This window comes from Syngnathus floridae, chromosome 2 (assembly GCF_059516105.1).
Source record: "Syngnathus floridae isolate MCC-2025c chromosome 2, RoL_Sflo_1.0, whole genome shotgun sequence".
In the NCBI taxonomy this organism is placed as follows: Eukaryota; Metazoa; Chordata; class Actinopteri; order Syngnathiformes; family Syngnathidae; genus Syngnathus; species Syngnathus floridae.
This window is the reverse complement of record NC_142414.1, coordinates 1,768,262-1,786,283: the sequence shown is the minus strand read 5'-3', so window position 1 is coordinate 1,786,283 and position 18,022 is coordinate 1,768,262. Positions and strand designations below refer to the sequence as shown.

General features: G+C 49.2%; 1 protein-coding gene across 6 annotated transcripts in view; it reads right to left on the bottom strand.

Moving 5' to 3' along the window:
- The window catches only part of itpr3 (inositol 1,4,5-trisphosphate receptor, type 3), a 469,401-nt gene that overhangs the window by 154,006 nt on the left and 297,373 nt on the right, over positions 1–18,022 (bottom strand). For all 6 annotated transcript variants that reach the window (XM_088368417.1, XM_088368419.1, XM_088368416.1 and 3 more), the window contains 2 exons: positions 10,352–10,519; positions 7,958–8,032 (listed from right to left, as the gene is read on the bottom strand). In XM_088368417.1, coding sequence (XP_088224543.1) covers positions 7,958–8,032; positions 10,352–10,519 — 243 coding nt within the window. The remainder of the gene's footprint in view (positions 1–7,957; positions 8,033–10,351; positions 10,520–18,022) is intronic.

Here is an 18,022-nt window from a genome sequence, read left to right as displayed (position 1 = left end):
TAAGTGTAGAGGTACAATACATGCATAGAACAGTGTGGGAATGGTTATTAGGTGAATGGGAAAGGTTTATATAGCATAAAAGTATTGGGGAGTGTTAGGGTTGACACATTATTTTGATTATATGATAATGTTGGAATGTAGACTAGAATTACACTGCTCGAAAAAATTAAAGGAACACTTTGAAAACACATCAGATTTCAATGGTGAAATTTTTTTGGAGGGATAGCTATACTGATATGAACAGTCTCAGGAACAAAAGGATGCCACATCTTTTGATGGAAATAATTTTTCAGCCTAAATTCAATTTCTACAACTCAATATTATTTTCAATATCTTGTGTGGCCCCCACGAGCATGCTTTACAACGTCGCGGCATGCTCCTAATGAGACAACAGATGGTGTCTTGTGAGATGTCCTCCCAGATCTGTCTAAGGGCATCAGTGAGCTCCTGTAGAGTCTGAGGAGCAACCTGGCGGCGTATGATGGACCGAAACATTATGTCCCAGAGGTGTTCTATCGGGTTTAGATCAGGTGATTGTGAGGGCCATTCAATTGTGTCAATTCCTTCATCCTCCAGATACTGTCTGCGTACTCTTGCCACAATAGGCCGGGCATTGTTGTGGATCAGGAGGAACCCAGGACCTACTGTACCAGCGTAGGGTCTGACCATGGGGGCCAGGATTTCATCCCAATACCTAATGGCAGTCAGACTGCCGTTCTCTAGCCTGTAGAGGTCTGTTCGTCCCTCCATGGAAATGCCTCCCCAGACCATCACTGACCCACCACCAAACCGGTCATGCCAAATGATGTTGCAGGCAGCATAGCGCTCTCCTTGGCTTCTCCAGACCCTTTCACGTCTATCACAGGTGCTCAGGGTAAACCTGCTCTCATCTGTGAAAAGCACATGGTGCCAGTGGCTTGCCAATTCTGGTGTTCTATGGCAAATGCCAATCGAGCTCCACGGTGCTGAGCAATGAGCACAGGAAACACTACAGGACGTTGTGCCCTGAGGCCAACCTCGTGAAGTCTGTTTCTGACTGTTTGGGCAGAGACATTCACACCAGTAGCCTGCTGGAGGTCATTTTGTAGGGCTTGGGCCGTGCTCAACCTGTTCCTCCTTGCACAAAGCAGCAGATATCGGTCCTGCTGATGGAATGAGGACCGTCTACAGCCCTGTCCAGCTCTCCAAGAGTAACTGCCTGTCTCCTGGAATCTCCTCCATGCTCTGGAGATTGTACTGGGAGACACATCAAATCTTCTTACAACAGCACGCATGGATGTGCCATCCTGGAGGAGTTGGACAATCTGCGCAACTTCAGGAGGGTTGAGAAATCGCCTCATGCTCCCAGTCGTGATAATGACTCTAGCTAAAGCCAACACTCATGGAAAAACTGTTAAAAAAGATCAAGAGGGAGGAACTAGAAATGGCCTCCACCTGCAAAATCAGTCTTGTTTTGGGGACCATCTTGTTGTTGCCCCTCTAGTGCACCTGTTGTTAATTTCATCAACACCAATGCAGCTGAAACTGATTAACAACCCCCTCTGCCACGTACCTGACCAAAACTTTATCAGAAAAGTCTAATTGAATTCATGCCATGCCCTGATAAAAAACTGTTCCTTTAATTTTTTTGAGCAGTATATTAACTTTGTTAAAACATTTTACCTTTCCTTGACTCTGGAAAGTTACCACATTCAGTTGTTGAAACTTTCCAAATGATGTGGAACATTCTAGCTTAGTTAATTATCTAAAACACTCCACTAGTTTCTGTTTCCACAACCCTGTAAAACAAAGCGCTAAGACCCTCTGCACTGATTAACCAGTTTGCAGAGGTGACCACCGAAACCTGTTCACTCCCACCCTACCCTGCTTTCTCTCTATAAATATTCCCTTGCAAGAGGCCTAAGTCAGACTGATTTCAAGCACCTCTGTACCACTCAGGGTGCTGATGGCTTCTCCGCTTTCAAGCGTAAAATGGCCAAACTGTCTCACGTGTGGTTCTTGCAAAGACGTTCGAGTGAGCAACACTCTAACAGGGAGTTGTGTATGGAACCACAATGAAACAGGAGATTCATGCGCAACTGTAACTCACTTTGGTTTCCTATGCATGATGTCCCCTGGTTAGTGTTGTGTGTTAACCCTGAAAGAGGACACTTTGCATCGCTTGACAAGGTAAACCACACTTCAATTTAACTTGCAATACACCCATGCCGTCTCGCGGCCAACAAGAAACACTACACGTTGGAAATTTAAATAAAATGGTGTTTAAATTTCTAAATGATACATATACCGTTTCTACTTCGATGATCTTTATTTATCGCGGGTGGTTCTGGAACGCATCTTTTGCGATAAACAAACAAAATAAGATAAATAAGGGATCATTACTAGGATGCGCAGCGACCTCTCCCTGTCCCACCCGATCGGTGTTTTGTTCGTTTAATGAGTGTTTGTCCGACAGGTTTACATGTTCGTCTCGTCTTACTACGTCGTGCTACAGGTACAGCAGGCAGGTTCTACTCGACATCGGCAAAAGGGAGTTTTGCAGCGTTCTGAGCTTTGAAACAGAAACATTAAAGGAGCTCGGACTACTCTGGCCTGAAACAAAGCCAGACTCGCCTGCTACTCTTCCCCCGGATAGAAAGTGTCGGAAGCGGTGTGCGAGGAGGCAGAAGAGGGGTAAGCGTGGAGGCGTCCGAGCCAGGCTAGCGGCCGTGCCTTCCATTCTTCTGGCGAATGTTCGATCGCTGGACAACAAAATGGATTACATTCGACTGCTGAGATCTACGAACCAGACAGTGAGTAACTGCTGTGTGCTCGTGTTCACTGAGACTTGGATGACTGTCAACATTCCGGACTCTGCTGTGCATCTGGAGCAGCTAGCGTGCTATCGAGTGGACCGGGCCATTGTAAAGGGGGGAAAATCGCGAGGAGGAGCTATCTGTGTCTACATCCATGACGAATGGTGCCGGGACTCTGTAGTTGTATGCAGGCACTGCTCACCACTGGCGGAGTTTGTGATCATTAAGTGCCATCCTTTTTACCTGCCAAGGGAATTTACTGCGATTCTGCTAGTCGCGGTATACATCCCGCCTTCCAACATTGAAAGCGACAGGATCACGGCTCTTAGTGAACTGTACCAGGCTGTCAGTGAACAACAGACGGTTTCACCATCTTCGCTGGGGATTTTAATCATGCTAACCTAAAGTTTGTTTTTCCGAGGCTTCACCAGCATGTTAATTTTCCAACACGTGGTGACAGCTTCCTGGACCTGGTCTGCACTACACATGAAGGAGCTTTCAAAGCCACCCCCCTCCCCCATATTGGGCTCTCTTACCATATCACTGTTATGCTTATGCCCGCATACAGACAGAGAGTGAAAGAATCCAGGCGGGTTCGAAAGCGGGTACGAATGTGGCCTGAGGGTGCCTCTGATGCGCTTCGGGACTGCTTTGACACAACTGACTGGGGAATGTTTAAGCAGGCAGCCCCTTGCAACAATCAGACGGACATAGAGGAGTATACTGACTTTGTTTCCTCTTACATCTCAAAGTGCATTGATGATGTGACCCACACAAAATGCATCGTCACTCGGGCTAACCGGAAGCCATGGCTGACAGGGGCTGTCCTCAGGCTGCTGAGGGCCAGGGACAAAGCCTTCAGAGCTGGGGATGAGGCTGGCTTGAGAACAGCGAGGACCGACCTGACCCGGAGCATCAAGGAAGCGAAGAGGGCATTCTTTTGCAAGATTACCGCCCACTTCAAAGACAACAGAGACGCATGGAGCCTATGGCATGTCATTCAGACCATCACGGACTACAAGCCCGCGCCGCAGAGCTCTGAGGGCAACATCCCTCTGTTCAACGATCTGAACCACTTCTTTGCTCACTTCGACACTCAGAACAGCACTTGCCCGCTGAAGATCCCTTCCCCTCCACACGAGCATCCCCTGTGCCTCTCTGCCGATAGCGTGAGGAGGACGCTTGCCGCCATCAACACCCGTAAGGCGGCGGGCCCAGACAACATCGCTGGTCGAGCGATGAAGGACTGCGCTGGGGAGCTGATTGGTGTCTTCACGGACATCTTTAACATTTCCCTGCAGCAGACCATCGTCCCATCATGTTTCAAGGCTGCCACCATCGTACCTGTGCCAAAGAAACCTGCTCCATCCTGCTTCAATGACTACCGCCCCGTGGCACTGACACCCATCATCATGAAGTGCTTTGAGCGGCTTGTCATGGAGCACATCAGATCCATTCTCCCCCCCACCATAGACCCCTTCCAGTTTGCGTACCGAGCCAAACGGTCCTCTGAGGATGCCATCTGCTCTGCCCTCCACTCAACCCTCACCCACCTGGAGAGAAGGGACTCGTATATGAGATTACTGTTTGTGGACTTTAGTTCTGCATTCAACACCATTGTACCACAGTGACTCATCTGCAAACTCGACAAGCTGGGCCTCAGTACCTCCCTCTGCAACTGGCTACTGGACTTCCTCTGTCAGAGGCCTTAGGTAGTACGTGTTGGCGACAATATCTCCGCCAGCATCACGCTGACCACGGAGGCCCCCCAAGGCTGCGTGCTCAGTCCGCTGCTCTTCACCCTGCTGACACATGACTACACTGCAACTTACAGCAGCAACTGCGTGCTGAAATATGCTGATGACACGACTCTGGTGGGTCTCATCACCAAGGGCGACGAGACTCAATACAGGTCGCAGGTCGACCTTCTGGCCACGTGGTGCAGGGACAACAACCTCCTGCACAACGTCAACAAGACCAAGGAGATTGTTGTTGACTTCTGGAAGGGTCGCATCCAACACCTGCCACTGACCACCGACGGTGCTGTGGTGGAGAGAGTGAGCAGCACCGGATTTCTGGGGGTGCACATCAGTGAGGACCTCTCCTGGAGCACCAACACTGCATCACTGGCGAAGAAAGCTCAGCGCCGCCTGTACTTCATGCGGAAACTCAAGGCGAGCAAGTGCTCCTCTGGCCATCATGACCTCATTCTACCGTGGCACCATTGAGAGCGTCCTCTCCAGTTGTATCGCTGTGTGGGGTGGTAGCTGCACTGAATACAACATGAAGGCCCTGCAGCGCATAGTGACCACAGCTTCACTCCCCTCCCTGAAGGACATTTACACCTCCCATCTCACCCGCAAGGCGACCACGATTGTGTGTGATGTGAGTCACCCTGCTCACTCTTTGTTTGATCTTGTGCCCTCTGGGAAGACGTACAGGAGCCTGTGCTCCCGCACCACCAGACTCACCAACAGCTTCATACTCCAGGCTGTTAGGATCCTGAACTCTCTCCCCTCTCCTGCGTAACGTCCTGTACTTTTGCGCTATATTCTGACTGTCTGCTGTATGCACACTTGCTCCATTTTTGCTCCTCTTATTTATTATGTTATTTATTTATTATTTATTCATCGCTCTTATTATTCATTGTTTGTGCCTTCTTGTTTTTACTTTTTGTGCTGTTTACTTGTATGTATATTGTGTACTATGTCTTGTCACCGTGGGATAGTGGGAAATGTAATTTCGATCTCTTTGTATGTTTTGGCATGTGAAGAAATTGACAATGAAGCAGACTTTGACTTTGACCTTTGTATGCAGTAGTATGTTCAGTAACTGTTAATCTTGAAAGAGAAGCATTGGTATATCGTTCAGTATACTGTTAAATAGATTCTGCTGAAAAGCAAAGTAAAGGGGTATTTTGAGAAAAAAAAAAAACCCTAACCAAAACCGTAGCGCAAAAACTGAGGTGAGGATCGTATTGTGGGTTATCTGTACCGTTACATCCCTAGTTTTAATATAAGGATGATTCTGGCTTTACGTGTTATCAACACTGTTTCACTTCTTTTTACATTTGATGGTAATCATGAATGGTTAAAGTATTTACCACATTAGAACTTTTGTCACTAAAGTTGGCTCTTTTTTTAACGTTTTATACTCGTTTACTTCTTTTTACACTTATAAAACAATTTACTTATAAAACATTGCTTCTTTTTGCACTTAAATAACAAATAAATGTTCTGAACTTCTGAAAATATTACCTGATCTTGTTATATAACGTTGATAAAAAATACAGTAGATGATATTGTACTATAAAAAGCTTATGACTCAGTAACAAATTACAAAGGCAAGGATGGTGGAGGTTGTTTGAGGCGTGAAATGAAGTACTTAGTGTCAAATATTCCATTTGGAAAAGTTGCCTAAATTGTTATGTTGTCAAATGTAAACAAAGATTTATCTATGAAACAAACAACAAAAAAATTTAAATTGTTTTTTTAGTGATCTGTTTAAAGTCCCCCGCCATATCTTTTGTTCGTCTTTTTATAGGAGGGCTGTCCTAAATCGGTTCTCAAGAGCCTCTGACCTGCCTATTTTCCATGTCTCACTGCTGCAACAAATCACATTAAAATTGAACTGCATCATAATCAAGCTTCTTTAGAGCTTGCTGATGAGTTGATTTAGGTGTGTTGCAGCAAGAAAACATGGAAAACGGACAGGACAGCGGCCCTTAAGCATTAAGGGCATTAAACATTAAAGCATTAAACATTAGAAAACAGACATTGTTTTCCAATGTTTAAATCATAATTTTGGTTAAAAACGCCCACAAAGCTATTTTAAAGCTATTTTAGTTGGTCTTAAATGGCTGGCAGATAAGGCAATTAAAATTCTCCTTAATATTGTATGTATAAATAAGCTTTGCTCTGACTGGGTCACTGTTTTCCTTAATTTGATATGGAAAATCCTCTAATAGGTAGCTGCAAATATGCCAGCATTTTGTGACATGTTTTATCATTGGTGTTGGCTCTGTTGAAATTCACTGGGCCTTCAATGTGATCTTTTTCTCTTTTTTTGACCCACGGCCCTGTCATGGTGGTGCCCAGCAACGGAGAGCAATCTGGGGAGGATTCAGAGACTCACTTTGACCTATTATGCACAAAACAGTGGGAAAACAATCGATTATGATGAGACCTTTAAATATTTTCCACTGCAGGATACTTACTTGACATGTTAAGCCTCTGATCGCTGTTGGCATATTTGCCTTGGCCAAAGCAGACACTTTAAGTCAGGGGTCTCAAACTCCAGTCCTCGGGGGCCGCGTTCCTACATGTTTTCCAAGTTTCCCTCGTTAAACACACCTGATTCAAATGATCAGTTCATCCTCATGTTCTGCGGGAGCCTGATAATTGAATCAGGTGTGTTTAACGAGGGAAACTTGGAAAACATGTAGGAATGCGGCCCCAAAGGACTGGAGTTTGAGACCCCTGCTTTAAGTGGATACCACATGGGTGACCTCAATCAGTCATGAAGACAGTGTCACGTCTCATCTCCAGCCATTCCATTATGTGTCTGTTGTCATGGTTTCTGTCTGTGTGCTCGCCCATTCCCTCCTGTGTGCCCATGATTAGTTTGATTATTCTCACCTGCCTCTTGTTACCTGTCGTGTATATAAGTTCTGTCTGCCCCTCACGCCCCGTCGGATCATTGTTGTTGTCTTGATGTCTATTTGGTTCCTTTTGTCGTAATGTCTTCACGTCCTTTGTTTCACGTCCCTGTCAGTTAGTCCTTTTGTTATTTTGTTAAGTCATGTCAGTTTGCCGAGTCTGTCTTTGAGTTCCCTTCAATAAACCCTGGTCCAAGCTGCACTTGGTCGCCCTGCTCCATCCAATCCGTGACAGACAGAAGACCCTCATTGTTTTTGTTAGTGTGCAAATGTGTTCAACATGGCTTTGTTTTGGGATTTTTGAATAAAACCCTGTTTGGGTCATGTACAGCCACGTAGAGATGGAACTGAGCAATAGATATGTGATTTGTGTGTTTTGATGCAGAATGAAGGTTTGAAATAGATCCTCAATGGTCGCAGCGGCAGAACAGCAAAACACACTGCACACATAAAGCACGCCCACACCAAGTGATTGACACATGACAACCCAGCAAAGCTTGCTGACCTCTTTGACGTTCTGATAGTTCTCGTTGTTCTCCCCACCTTTTTCCTTCTTGGGGGTGCTGTCCTCCAATGCACCCTGCAGGAAGTAGAGGCAAACACAGCATGCGAGACACGCTAATATGACAGGGAGAGGTACTTTAAATAATATTATTCGAATGCGGGCAGTAGGCCAACAATAGAGATTTACTCGATCCAATCTACCTAATACTTCCTCTATTACATCTTATTTATAATAACAATCAATGCTATACCAAAAATGGAGGATAAGATAATAACATCAGATTCACTAGAGATGCTTATAACAATTAATTATGGAATATACTAACATGTGCAGACAGCAACAGAAATGTTTTGTTGTAATAGTTGTAATAAGTTTTGCTCTGCCCAACCTATCAGAAAACAGAGAAATTCTGACATCATTAAGGTCCACGTCCCTGGTTTTGTGAAGAACACTTTGAGATCAGCTTTGTTAAAGAATCAATCTGAACATTAATACATTTAAAAGGAGGACTTTGTAGTCTTCATGGAAAAAAAACCCCAACATCCTCCTATTAAATGTATTACGTACATGTTGATCAGCTGATAAATAACGGGGGACAATGGCGTTGCTTCAAGTGAGGTCTGTCGACATTCCTAAAGTAAAATTATTTCGGGTTATGTAAAAGAAATACATACAAACTTCCTTTGCGGTTATAAACCAACAATAAGGACATTTTTGAAAGGTTTTGTCAAAATGATCATGGACTCAAACAATACAAGATTCAATGACATCACCAAGGAACTACAAGAAGTTAAAACCAGCTTACATTTCACTCCGAAGGAAGTTGATGTTATTAAAATAAACCAAAGTAAACAAACGGAACATTACAAAAAAAATGCAAAGAGAAACCTATCAGCCGTGTTACAGTGCAATCATACTACCTAATTAATTGGACGGGTGTCAAGCTCATTTTTGTCGCGGGCCGCATCATAGTCATAGTTTCCCTCGGAGGGCCAAAAATTGTTCAAATATTTTAAAAAGACAAACGGTTATAAAAAAAATGCTTGCAATGTCTATTTTTTTATAAGTGAAGACAATTTGTAATGTTAGTAATGACACAAAGTCAATGCAAAATTTGTCTTTGCGGGCCACAGAAAATGATGCGGTGTGGGCCGTATCTGGCCCCCGGGCCTCGAGTTTGACACCTATGATCTGGAGGGACAATCAAAAGGAATAACTTGGTTATTGATGGACTGGAAGAAACACCTGGAGAAAATTGGGCTACAACTGAAGGAAAAGTACTAAAAAAAACCTAACCCTAACCCTAACCCTAAAAAATTGCAATTACAAGACAAAATTGATGTGGAACGAACTCATCGCACTGGAGTAGTTACTAAGCAGGCAAGGCCTAACCCAGTCTAATTACTGTTAAATCTGTTAAATTTAAGAAATATAAAAACAAAACTAGGATCTTACAGAAAGCATAATATCTCAAGCAAAGGTGATTACTCTAAGACTGCAAGGGTAGCTTAGCTTCCCCTAAAATGTGAAAAAATAAGTGATCAAATATATACTGTTCTGTGTACATCAGTGACTAAATATGCACTACAACGCGCTCAACTTTTGTTCAGAATTAGTTTCTTATCACGTGGCTTTCCTCTAACTCGTTCCGGTCGCTTCACAGTGCTTTAAACAGTGTTGAGTCTACACTGTTTAAAGCAATGTAGACGCTGGACGTCCACCAAGTTCAATCGGGAAGCAGAGTGCAGCAAAACGAGACGAGTCATTGGATAAATGCTGTGATTTGTCCCGCCCATCGGACACCCAGCATCTCTGAGGGGGGGTATATGGGGTAGTGGGCTGGCCTTGTCCAACTTCTCCATAATGATTAGATGATCTTTCTGAGCCTGAATCTTTTTATAATTGACAGCGAAATGAGCAAATCAGCGATTGAAAGAACGGAGGGTAGAATTTACATAGAAATTAACCGACACATTTTATGATGCAGGCCGAAATTGAACTTTCCCTCCTTGAAAGACCAGCATCCGCCACTGATCTCAAGGTATCAAAGATATACGTATACAAATGTAAAATGAGAGTTTCTGTGACAGACCAGGCTGAGCAACTAAGTGCAACACGAGACTGAGTTTATTGAGGCAAGTCAGAATTCCTCTGAGATGTGAAAGTCCACCATAGCGGTGTCAGGCAGGTCGAATGCCATCAAAATTTTATGGCTGGTGCGACTTGTAATCTGGAGCAATTTATAGTCCGGAAAAACGGTAATTATTCCAAATCTCATTAATCTCAATGGGAATTTTGGTTTAGGAAGTTTACCCCAAGGATATTTTTAGTTGTGGTCAAACTTGCTGGTTATGATTCATGCACATATTGGACAAGGTGAGAGTTTCATGCTACCTCCAATTTGTTCTTCTTGTCCTTCTTTTCCTTCTTGCTATCGCCGCCTCCAGACATCTTCTTCTCTATCCACAGTTCAGACTTTTCCACCAACGTCCTCAGACGATCCAGATCTGATTTTATCAGCTTGTAGTTCTCCACATCCTGAGCTGAGATGAGTAGTTGGACCTATAAATGTCAAAAAAGCTCGGTCTTGACAGTGGTTATAGTGGAACCATATATTTCTGAGTATAAGTCGTGTTTTTTTTCATAGTTTGGGTGGGGGGGGCGACTTATACTCAGAAGCGAATTATTCACAAATTTTTACTTGATCATTAACACATACAAGTATAGTTGATCACTTCACATGTTATTTTCACTTTAAACCACATGAGGGCGCACTATGGAAAAATTGAAGCCTCACTGACAATGAGTTCCATTCACTAACCTCCGGAGTCAGCAGATTTAAAAATTTGAAATGTTATCGGCTGAAAATGGCCTTCAAAATAAAGCACCCAACCTCGAATCAAAGCACGGCTGAATAACATAAATAACATGGCGTATTCTTAACACAAACTGTAAATATGTTTTTAGAACAGCTTTTATTATATAACAATTTTAATAACAAGGTACAAGTGTACATACTGTAAATGTTTTTAGAACAGTTTTATTATTGTAACAATTTTTCTATAACAAGGTATAACACTCTTAAATGTGTTTTTAGAACGCTTATTATTATAAAAAAAATATGAAAAGGTACAAGTGTCCCCTCCGTGAGTCGTCACCTTATCGTGGTGGAGGGGTTTGCGTGCCCTTATGATCCTAGGAGCCATGTTGTCGGGGGCTTCATGCCCCTGGTAGGGTCACCCATGGCAAACGGGTCCTAGGTGAGGGGCCAGACAAAGCACGGCTCACAGAAGCCCCTTATGACGATTGAAATAAATGGACTTCGTTTTCCCTCGCCCGGACGGGGGGGCCTCCCTCTGGAGCCAGGCCTGGAGGCGGCGCTCGAAGGCGAGCGTCTGGTGGCCGGGCCTTCGCCCATGGGGCCCGGCCGGGCATAGCCCGAAAAGGAAACGTGGGTCCCCCTTCCCATGGGCTCACCACCTGTGGGAGGGGCCGAAGGGGTCGGGTGCAATGTGAGCTGGGCGGCAGCCAAAGGCAGGGACCTTGGCGGTCTGATCCCCGGCTGCAGAAGCTGGCTCTTGGGACATGGAATGTAACCTCTCTGGCTGGAAAGGAGCCCGAGCTGGTGTGCGAGGCAGAAAAATTCCGACTAGATATAGTCGGACTAGCCTCCACGCACAGTTTGGGTTCCGGTACAAGCCCTCTCGAGAGGGGCTGGACTCTCTTCCACTCTGGAGTTGCCCACGGTGAGAGGCGTCGAGCAGGTGTGGGTACACTTATTGCCCACCGGCTGGGCGCCTGCACATTGGGGTTCACCCCGGTGAACGAGAGGGTAGCCTCCCTCCGCCTTCGGGTGGGGGAACGGGTCCTGACTGTTGTTTGTGTCTATGCACCAAACGGCAGCTCAGAGTACCCACCCTTCTTGGGGTCCCTGGGGGAAGTGCTGGAGAGCGCTCCTTCTGGGGACTCCATCGTTCTACTGGGTGACTTCAATGTTGACGTGGGCAATGACAGTGAGACTTGGAAGGGCGTGATTGGGAGGAACGGCCCCCCTGATCTGAACCCGAGTGGTGTTCTATTGTTGGACTTCTGTGCTCGACATGGATTTTCAATAATGAACACCATGTTCAAGCATAAGGGTGTCCATGTGTGCACTTGGCACCAGGACACCCTAGGCCGCAGTTCGATCATCGACTTTGTAGTCGTGTCATCGGATTTGCGGCCGTATGTTTTGGACACTCGGGTGAAGAGAGGGGCGGAGCTGTCAACTGATCACCACCTGGTGGTGGGTTGGCTCCGATGGTGGGGGATGATGCCGGTCCGACCTGGCAGACCCAAACGTTCACCACCTGTGGGAGGGGCCGAAGGGGTCGGGTGCAATGTGAGCTGGGCGGCAGCCAAAGGCAGGGACCTTGGCGGTCTGATCCCCGGCTGCAGAAGCTAGCTCTTGGGACATGGAATGTCACCTCTCTGGCTGGAAAGGAGCCCGAGCTGGTGTGCGAGGCAGAAAAATTCCGACTAGACATAGTCGGACTTGCGTCCACACACAGTTTGGGTTCCGGTACAAGCCCTATCGAGAGGGGCTGGACTCTCTTCCAATCTGGAGTTGCCCACAGTGAGAGGCGTCGGGCAGGTGTGGGTATACTTATTGCCCTCCGGCCGGGCGCCTGCACATTGGGGTTCACCCCGGTGAACGAGAGTGTAGCCTCCCTCCGCCTTTGGGTGGGGGGACGGGTCCTGACTGATGTTTGTGTCTATGCACCGAACAGCAGCTCAGAGTACCCACCCTTCTTGGAGTCCCTGGAGAAAGTGCTGGAGAGCGCTCCTTCTGGGGACTTTCATCGTTCTACTGGGTGATTTCAATGCTCACATGGGCAATGACAGTGAGACCTGGAAGGGCGTGATTGGGAGGAACGGCCCCCCCGATCTGAACCCGAGCTATTACTGGACTTCTGTGCTCGACACGGATTTTCTATAATACACACCATGTTCAAAACATAAGGGTGTCCATGTGTGCACTTGGCACCAGGACACCCTAGGCCGCAGTTCGATCATCGACTTTGTAGTCGTGTCATCGGATTTGCGGCCGTATGTTTTGGACACTCGGGTGAAGAGAGGGGCGGAGCTGTCAACTGATGACCACCTGGTGGTGGGTTGGCTCCGATGGTGGGGGAAGATGCCGGTCCGACCTGGCAGACCCAAACGCTCTGTGAGGGTCTGCTGGGAACGTCTGGCAGAATCCCCTGTGAGGAAGAGCTTCATCTCCCACCACCGGCAGAGCTATTCCCACGTCCCGGGGGAGGCGAGGGACATTGAGTCCGAGTGGACCATGTTCCGCGCCTCCATTGTTGAGGCGGCCGACCAGAGCTGTGGCCATAAGGTCGTTGGTGCCTGTCGTGGCGGCAATCCCCGAACCTGCTGGTGGACACCGGCGTTAAGGGATGCCGTCAAGCTGAAGAAGGAGTCCTATCGGGCCGTTTTGGCCTGCGGGACTCCGGAGGCAGCTGACAGGTACCGGATGGCCAAGCGGAATGCGGCTTCGGCGGTTGCTGAGGCAAAAACCCGGGCGTGGGAGGAGTTCGGTGAGGCCATGGAGAATGACTTTCGGACGGCTTCAAGGAAATTCTGGTCCACCATCCGGCGTCTCAGGAGGGGGAAGCGGTGCAACGTCAACACTGTTTACAGTGGGGATGGCGTGCTGCTGACCTCGACTCGGGACGTCGTGAGTCGGTGGGGAGAATACTTCGAAGACCTCCTCAATTCCACCTACATGCCTTCCATTGAGGAAGCAGGGCTTGGAGACTCTGAGGCGGATTCTCCAATCTCTGGGGTCGAAGTCACTGAGGTAGTCAAAAAACTCCTCGGTGGCAAGGCCCCGGGGGTGGATGAGATCCGCCCGGAGTTCTTAAAGGCTCTGGATGTTGTGGGGCTGTCATGGCTGACACGCCTCTACAACGTTGCATGGACATCGGGGACAGTGCCTCTGGATTGGCAGACTCGGGTGGTGATTCCCCTCTTTAAGAAGGGGGACCGGAGGGTGTGTTCCAATTACAGGGGAATCACACTCCTCAGCCTCCCTGGTAAGGTCTATTCAGGGGTGCTGGAGAGGAGGGTCCGTCGGGAGGTCGAAGCTCGGATTCAGGAGGAGCAGTGTGGCTTTCGTCCTGGCCGTGGAACAGTGGACCAGCTCTACACCCTCGGCAGGATCCTCGAGGGTGCATGGGAGTTCGCCCAACCAGTCCACATGTGTTTTGTGGACTTGGAAAAGCCGTATGACCGTGTCCCTCAGGGGGTTCTGTGGAGGGTGCTTCGGGAGTACGGGGTGCCGAGCCAACTGATAAGGGCGGTTTGGTCCCTGTATCACCGATGCCAGAGTTTGGTCCGCATTTCCGGCAGTAAGTTGGATTCGTTCCCAGTGAGGGTTGGACTTCGCCAAGGCTGCCCTCTGTCACCGATTCTGTTCATAATTTTTATAGACAGAATTTCTAGGCGCAGCCGAGGCGTTGAGGGGGTCTGGTTTGGGGACCTCAGCATCGCGTCTCTGATTTTTGCAGATGACGTGGTGCTGTTGGCTTCTTCAGGCCGTGATCTCCAGCTCTCGCTGGAACGGTTCGCAGCTGAGTGTGAAGCGGTCGGGATGAGGGTCAGCACCTCCAAATCCGAGTCCATGGTCCTCGATCGGAAAAGGGTGGAATGCCCTCTCCGGATCGGGGATGAGATCCTGCCCCAAGTGGAGGAGTTCAAGTATCTTGGAGTCTTGTTCACGAGTGAGGGGAGGATGGAGCGCGAGATCGACAGGCGGATTGGTGCAGCGTCGGCAGTAATGCGGACCCTGTATCGGGCCGTTGTGGTGAAGAGAGAGCTGAGCCAAAAGGCAAAGCTCTCAATTTACCGGTCGATTTACGCTCCTACCTTCACCTATGGTCACGAGCTATGGGTCGTGACCGAAAGAACGAGATCCCGGATACAAGCGGCCGAAATGAGTTTTCTCCGCAGGATGTCCGGGCTCTCCCTTAGAGATAGGGTGAGAAGGTCGGTCATCCGGGAGAGACTCGGAGTAGAGTCGCTACTCCTCCACGTTGAGAGGAGCCAGATGAGGTGGCTCGGGCATCTTATCAGGATGCCTCCTGGACGCCTCCCTGGGGAGATGTTCCGGGCATGTCCCACCTGTAGGAGACCCCGGGGACGACCCAGGACGTGCTGGAGAGACTGTCTCTCAGCTGGCCTGGGAACGCCTTGGGATCCCCCGGGATGAGCTGGATGAAGTGGCTGGGGAGAGGGAAGTCTGGGAGTCCCTCCTAAAGCTGCTGCCCCCGCGACCCGACCCCGGATAAGCGGAAGAAGATGGATGGATGGATGGATGGATGGATGGATGGATGGATGGATTGATAGATGGATGGTACAAGTGTATGCATTGCAATTGTGTGGGCACTCCCTGCCTTCTGCTGACGTGTGGGCAACATCCGTGCCATAATTCCTCAATTTAAAAGTTTTATTTCGAATTTTATTTTTTTTTAATTTGGGGAAAAAAATCTGCGATGTAGAGACACCGCGATAAACGAACATGGAATGTCACCTCTCTGGCTGGAAAGGAGCCCGAGCTGGTGTGCGAGGCAGAAAAATTCCGACTAGATATAGTCGGACTAGCCTCCACGCACAGTTTGGGTTCCGGTACAAGCCCTCTCGAGAGGGGCTGGACTCTCTTCCACTCTGGAGTTGCCCACGGTGAGAGGCGTCGAGCAGGTGTGGGTACACTTATTGCCCACCGGCTGGGCGCCTGCACATTGGGGTTCACCCCGGTGAACGAGAGGGTAGCCTCCCTCCGCCTTCGGGTGGGGGAACGGGTCCTGACTGTTGTTTGTGTCTATGCACCAAACGGCAGCTCAGAGTACCCACCCTTCTTGGGGTCCCTGGGGGAAGTGCTGGAGAGCGCTCCTTCTGGGGACTCCATCGTTCTACTGGGTGACTTCAATGTTGACGTGGGCAATGACAGTGAGACTTGGAAGGGCGTGATTGGGAGGAACGGCCCCCCTGATCTGAACCCGAGTGGTGTTCTATTGTTGGACTTCTGTGCTCGACATGGATTTTCAATAATGAACACCATGTTCAAGCATAAGGGTGTCCATGTGTGCACTTGGCACCAGGACACCCTAGGCCGCAGTTCGATCATCGACTTTGTAGTCGTGTCATCGGATTTGCGGCCGTATGTTTTGGACACTCGGGTGAAGAGAGGGGCGGAGCTGTCAACTGATCACCACCTGGTGGTGGGTTGGCTCCGATGGTGGGGGATGATGCCGGTCCGACCTGGCAGACCCAAACGTTCACCACCTGTGGGAGGGGCCGAAGGGGTAGGGTGCAATGTGAGCTGGGCGGCAGCCAAACGCAGGGACCTTGGCGGTCTGATCCCCGGCTGCAGAAGCTAGCTCTTGGGACATGGAATGTCACCTCTCTGGCTGGAAAGGAGCCCGAGCTGGTGTGCGAGGCAGAAAAATTCCGACTAGACATAGTCGGACTTGCGTCCACACACAGTTTGGGTTCCGGTACAAGCCCTATCGAGAGGGGCTGGACTCTCTTCCAATCTGGAGTTGCCCACAGTGAGAGGCGTCGGGCAGGTGTGGGTATACTTATTGCCCTCCGGCCGGGCGCCTGCACATTGGGGTTCACCCCGGTGAACGAGAGTGTAGCCTCCCTCCGCCTTTGGGTGGGGGGACGGGTCCTGACTGATGTTTGTGTCTATGCACCGAACAGCAGCTCAGAGTACCCACCCTTCTTGGAGTCCCTGGAGAAAGTGCTGGAGAGCGCTCCTTCTGGGGACTTTCATCGTTCTACTGGGTGATTTCAATGCTCACATGGGCAATGACAGTGAGACCTGGAAGGGCGTGATTGGGAGGAACGGCCCCCCCGATCTGAACCCGAGCTATTACTGGACTTCTGTGCTCGACACGGATTTTCTATAATACACACCATGTTCAAAACATAAGGGTGTCCATGTGTGCACTTGGCACCAGGACACCCTAGGCCGCAGTTCGATCATCGACTTTGTAGTCGTGTCATCGGATTTGCGGCCGTATGTTTTGGACACTCGGGTGAAGAGAGGGGCGGAGCTGTCAACTGATGACCACCTGGTGGTGGGTTGGCTCCGATGGTGGGGGAAGATGCCGGTCCGACCTGGCAGACCCAAACGCTCTGTGAGGGTCTGCTGGGAACGTCTGGCAGAATCCCCTGTGAGGAAGAGCTTCATCTCCCACCACCGGCAGAGCTTTTCCCACGTCCCGGGGGAGGCGAGGGACATTGAGTCCGAGTGGACCATGTTCCGCGCCTCCATTGTTGAGGCGGCCGACCAGAGCTGTGGCCATAAGGTCGTTGGTGCCTGTCGTGGCGGCAATCCCCGAACCTGCTGGTGGACACCGGCGTTAAGGGATGCCGTCAAGCTGAAGAAGGAGTCCTATCGGGCCGTTTTGGCCTGCGGGACTCCGGAGGCAGCTGACAGGTACCGGATGGCCAAGCGGAATGCGGCTTCGGCGGTTGCTGAGGCAAAAACCCGGGCGTGGGAGGAGTTCGGTGAGGCCATGGAGAATGACTTTCGGACGGCTTCAAGGAAATTCTGGTCCACCATCCGGCGTCTCAGGAGGGGGAAGCGGTGCAACGTCAACACTGTTTACAGTGGGGATGGCGTGCTGCTGACCTCGACTCGGGACGTCGTGAGTCGGTGGGGAGAATACTTCGAAGACCTCCTCAATTCCACCTACATGCCTTCCATTGAGGAAGCAGGGCTTGGAGACTCTGAGGCGGATTCTCCAATCTCTGGGGTCGAAGTCACTGAGGTAGTCAAAAAACTCCTCGGTGGCAAGGCCCCGGGGGTGGATGAGATCCGCCCGGAGTTCTTAAAGGCTCTGGATGTTGTGGGGCTGTCATGGCTGACACGCCTCTACAACGTTGCATGGACATCGGGGACAGTGCCTCTGGATTGGCAGACTCGGGTGGTGATTCCCCTCTTTAAGAAGGGGGACCGGAGGGTGTGTTCCAATTACAGGGGAATCACACTCCTCAGCCTCCCTGGTAAGG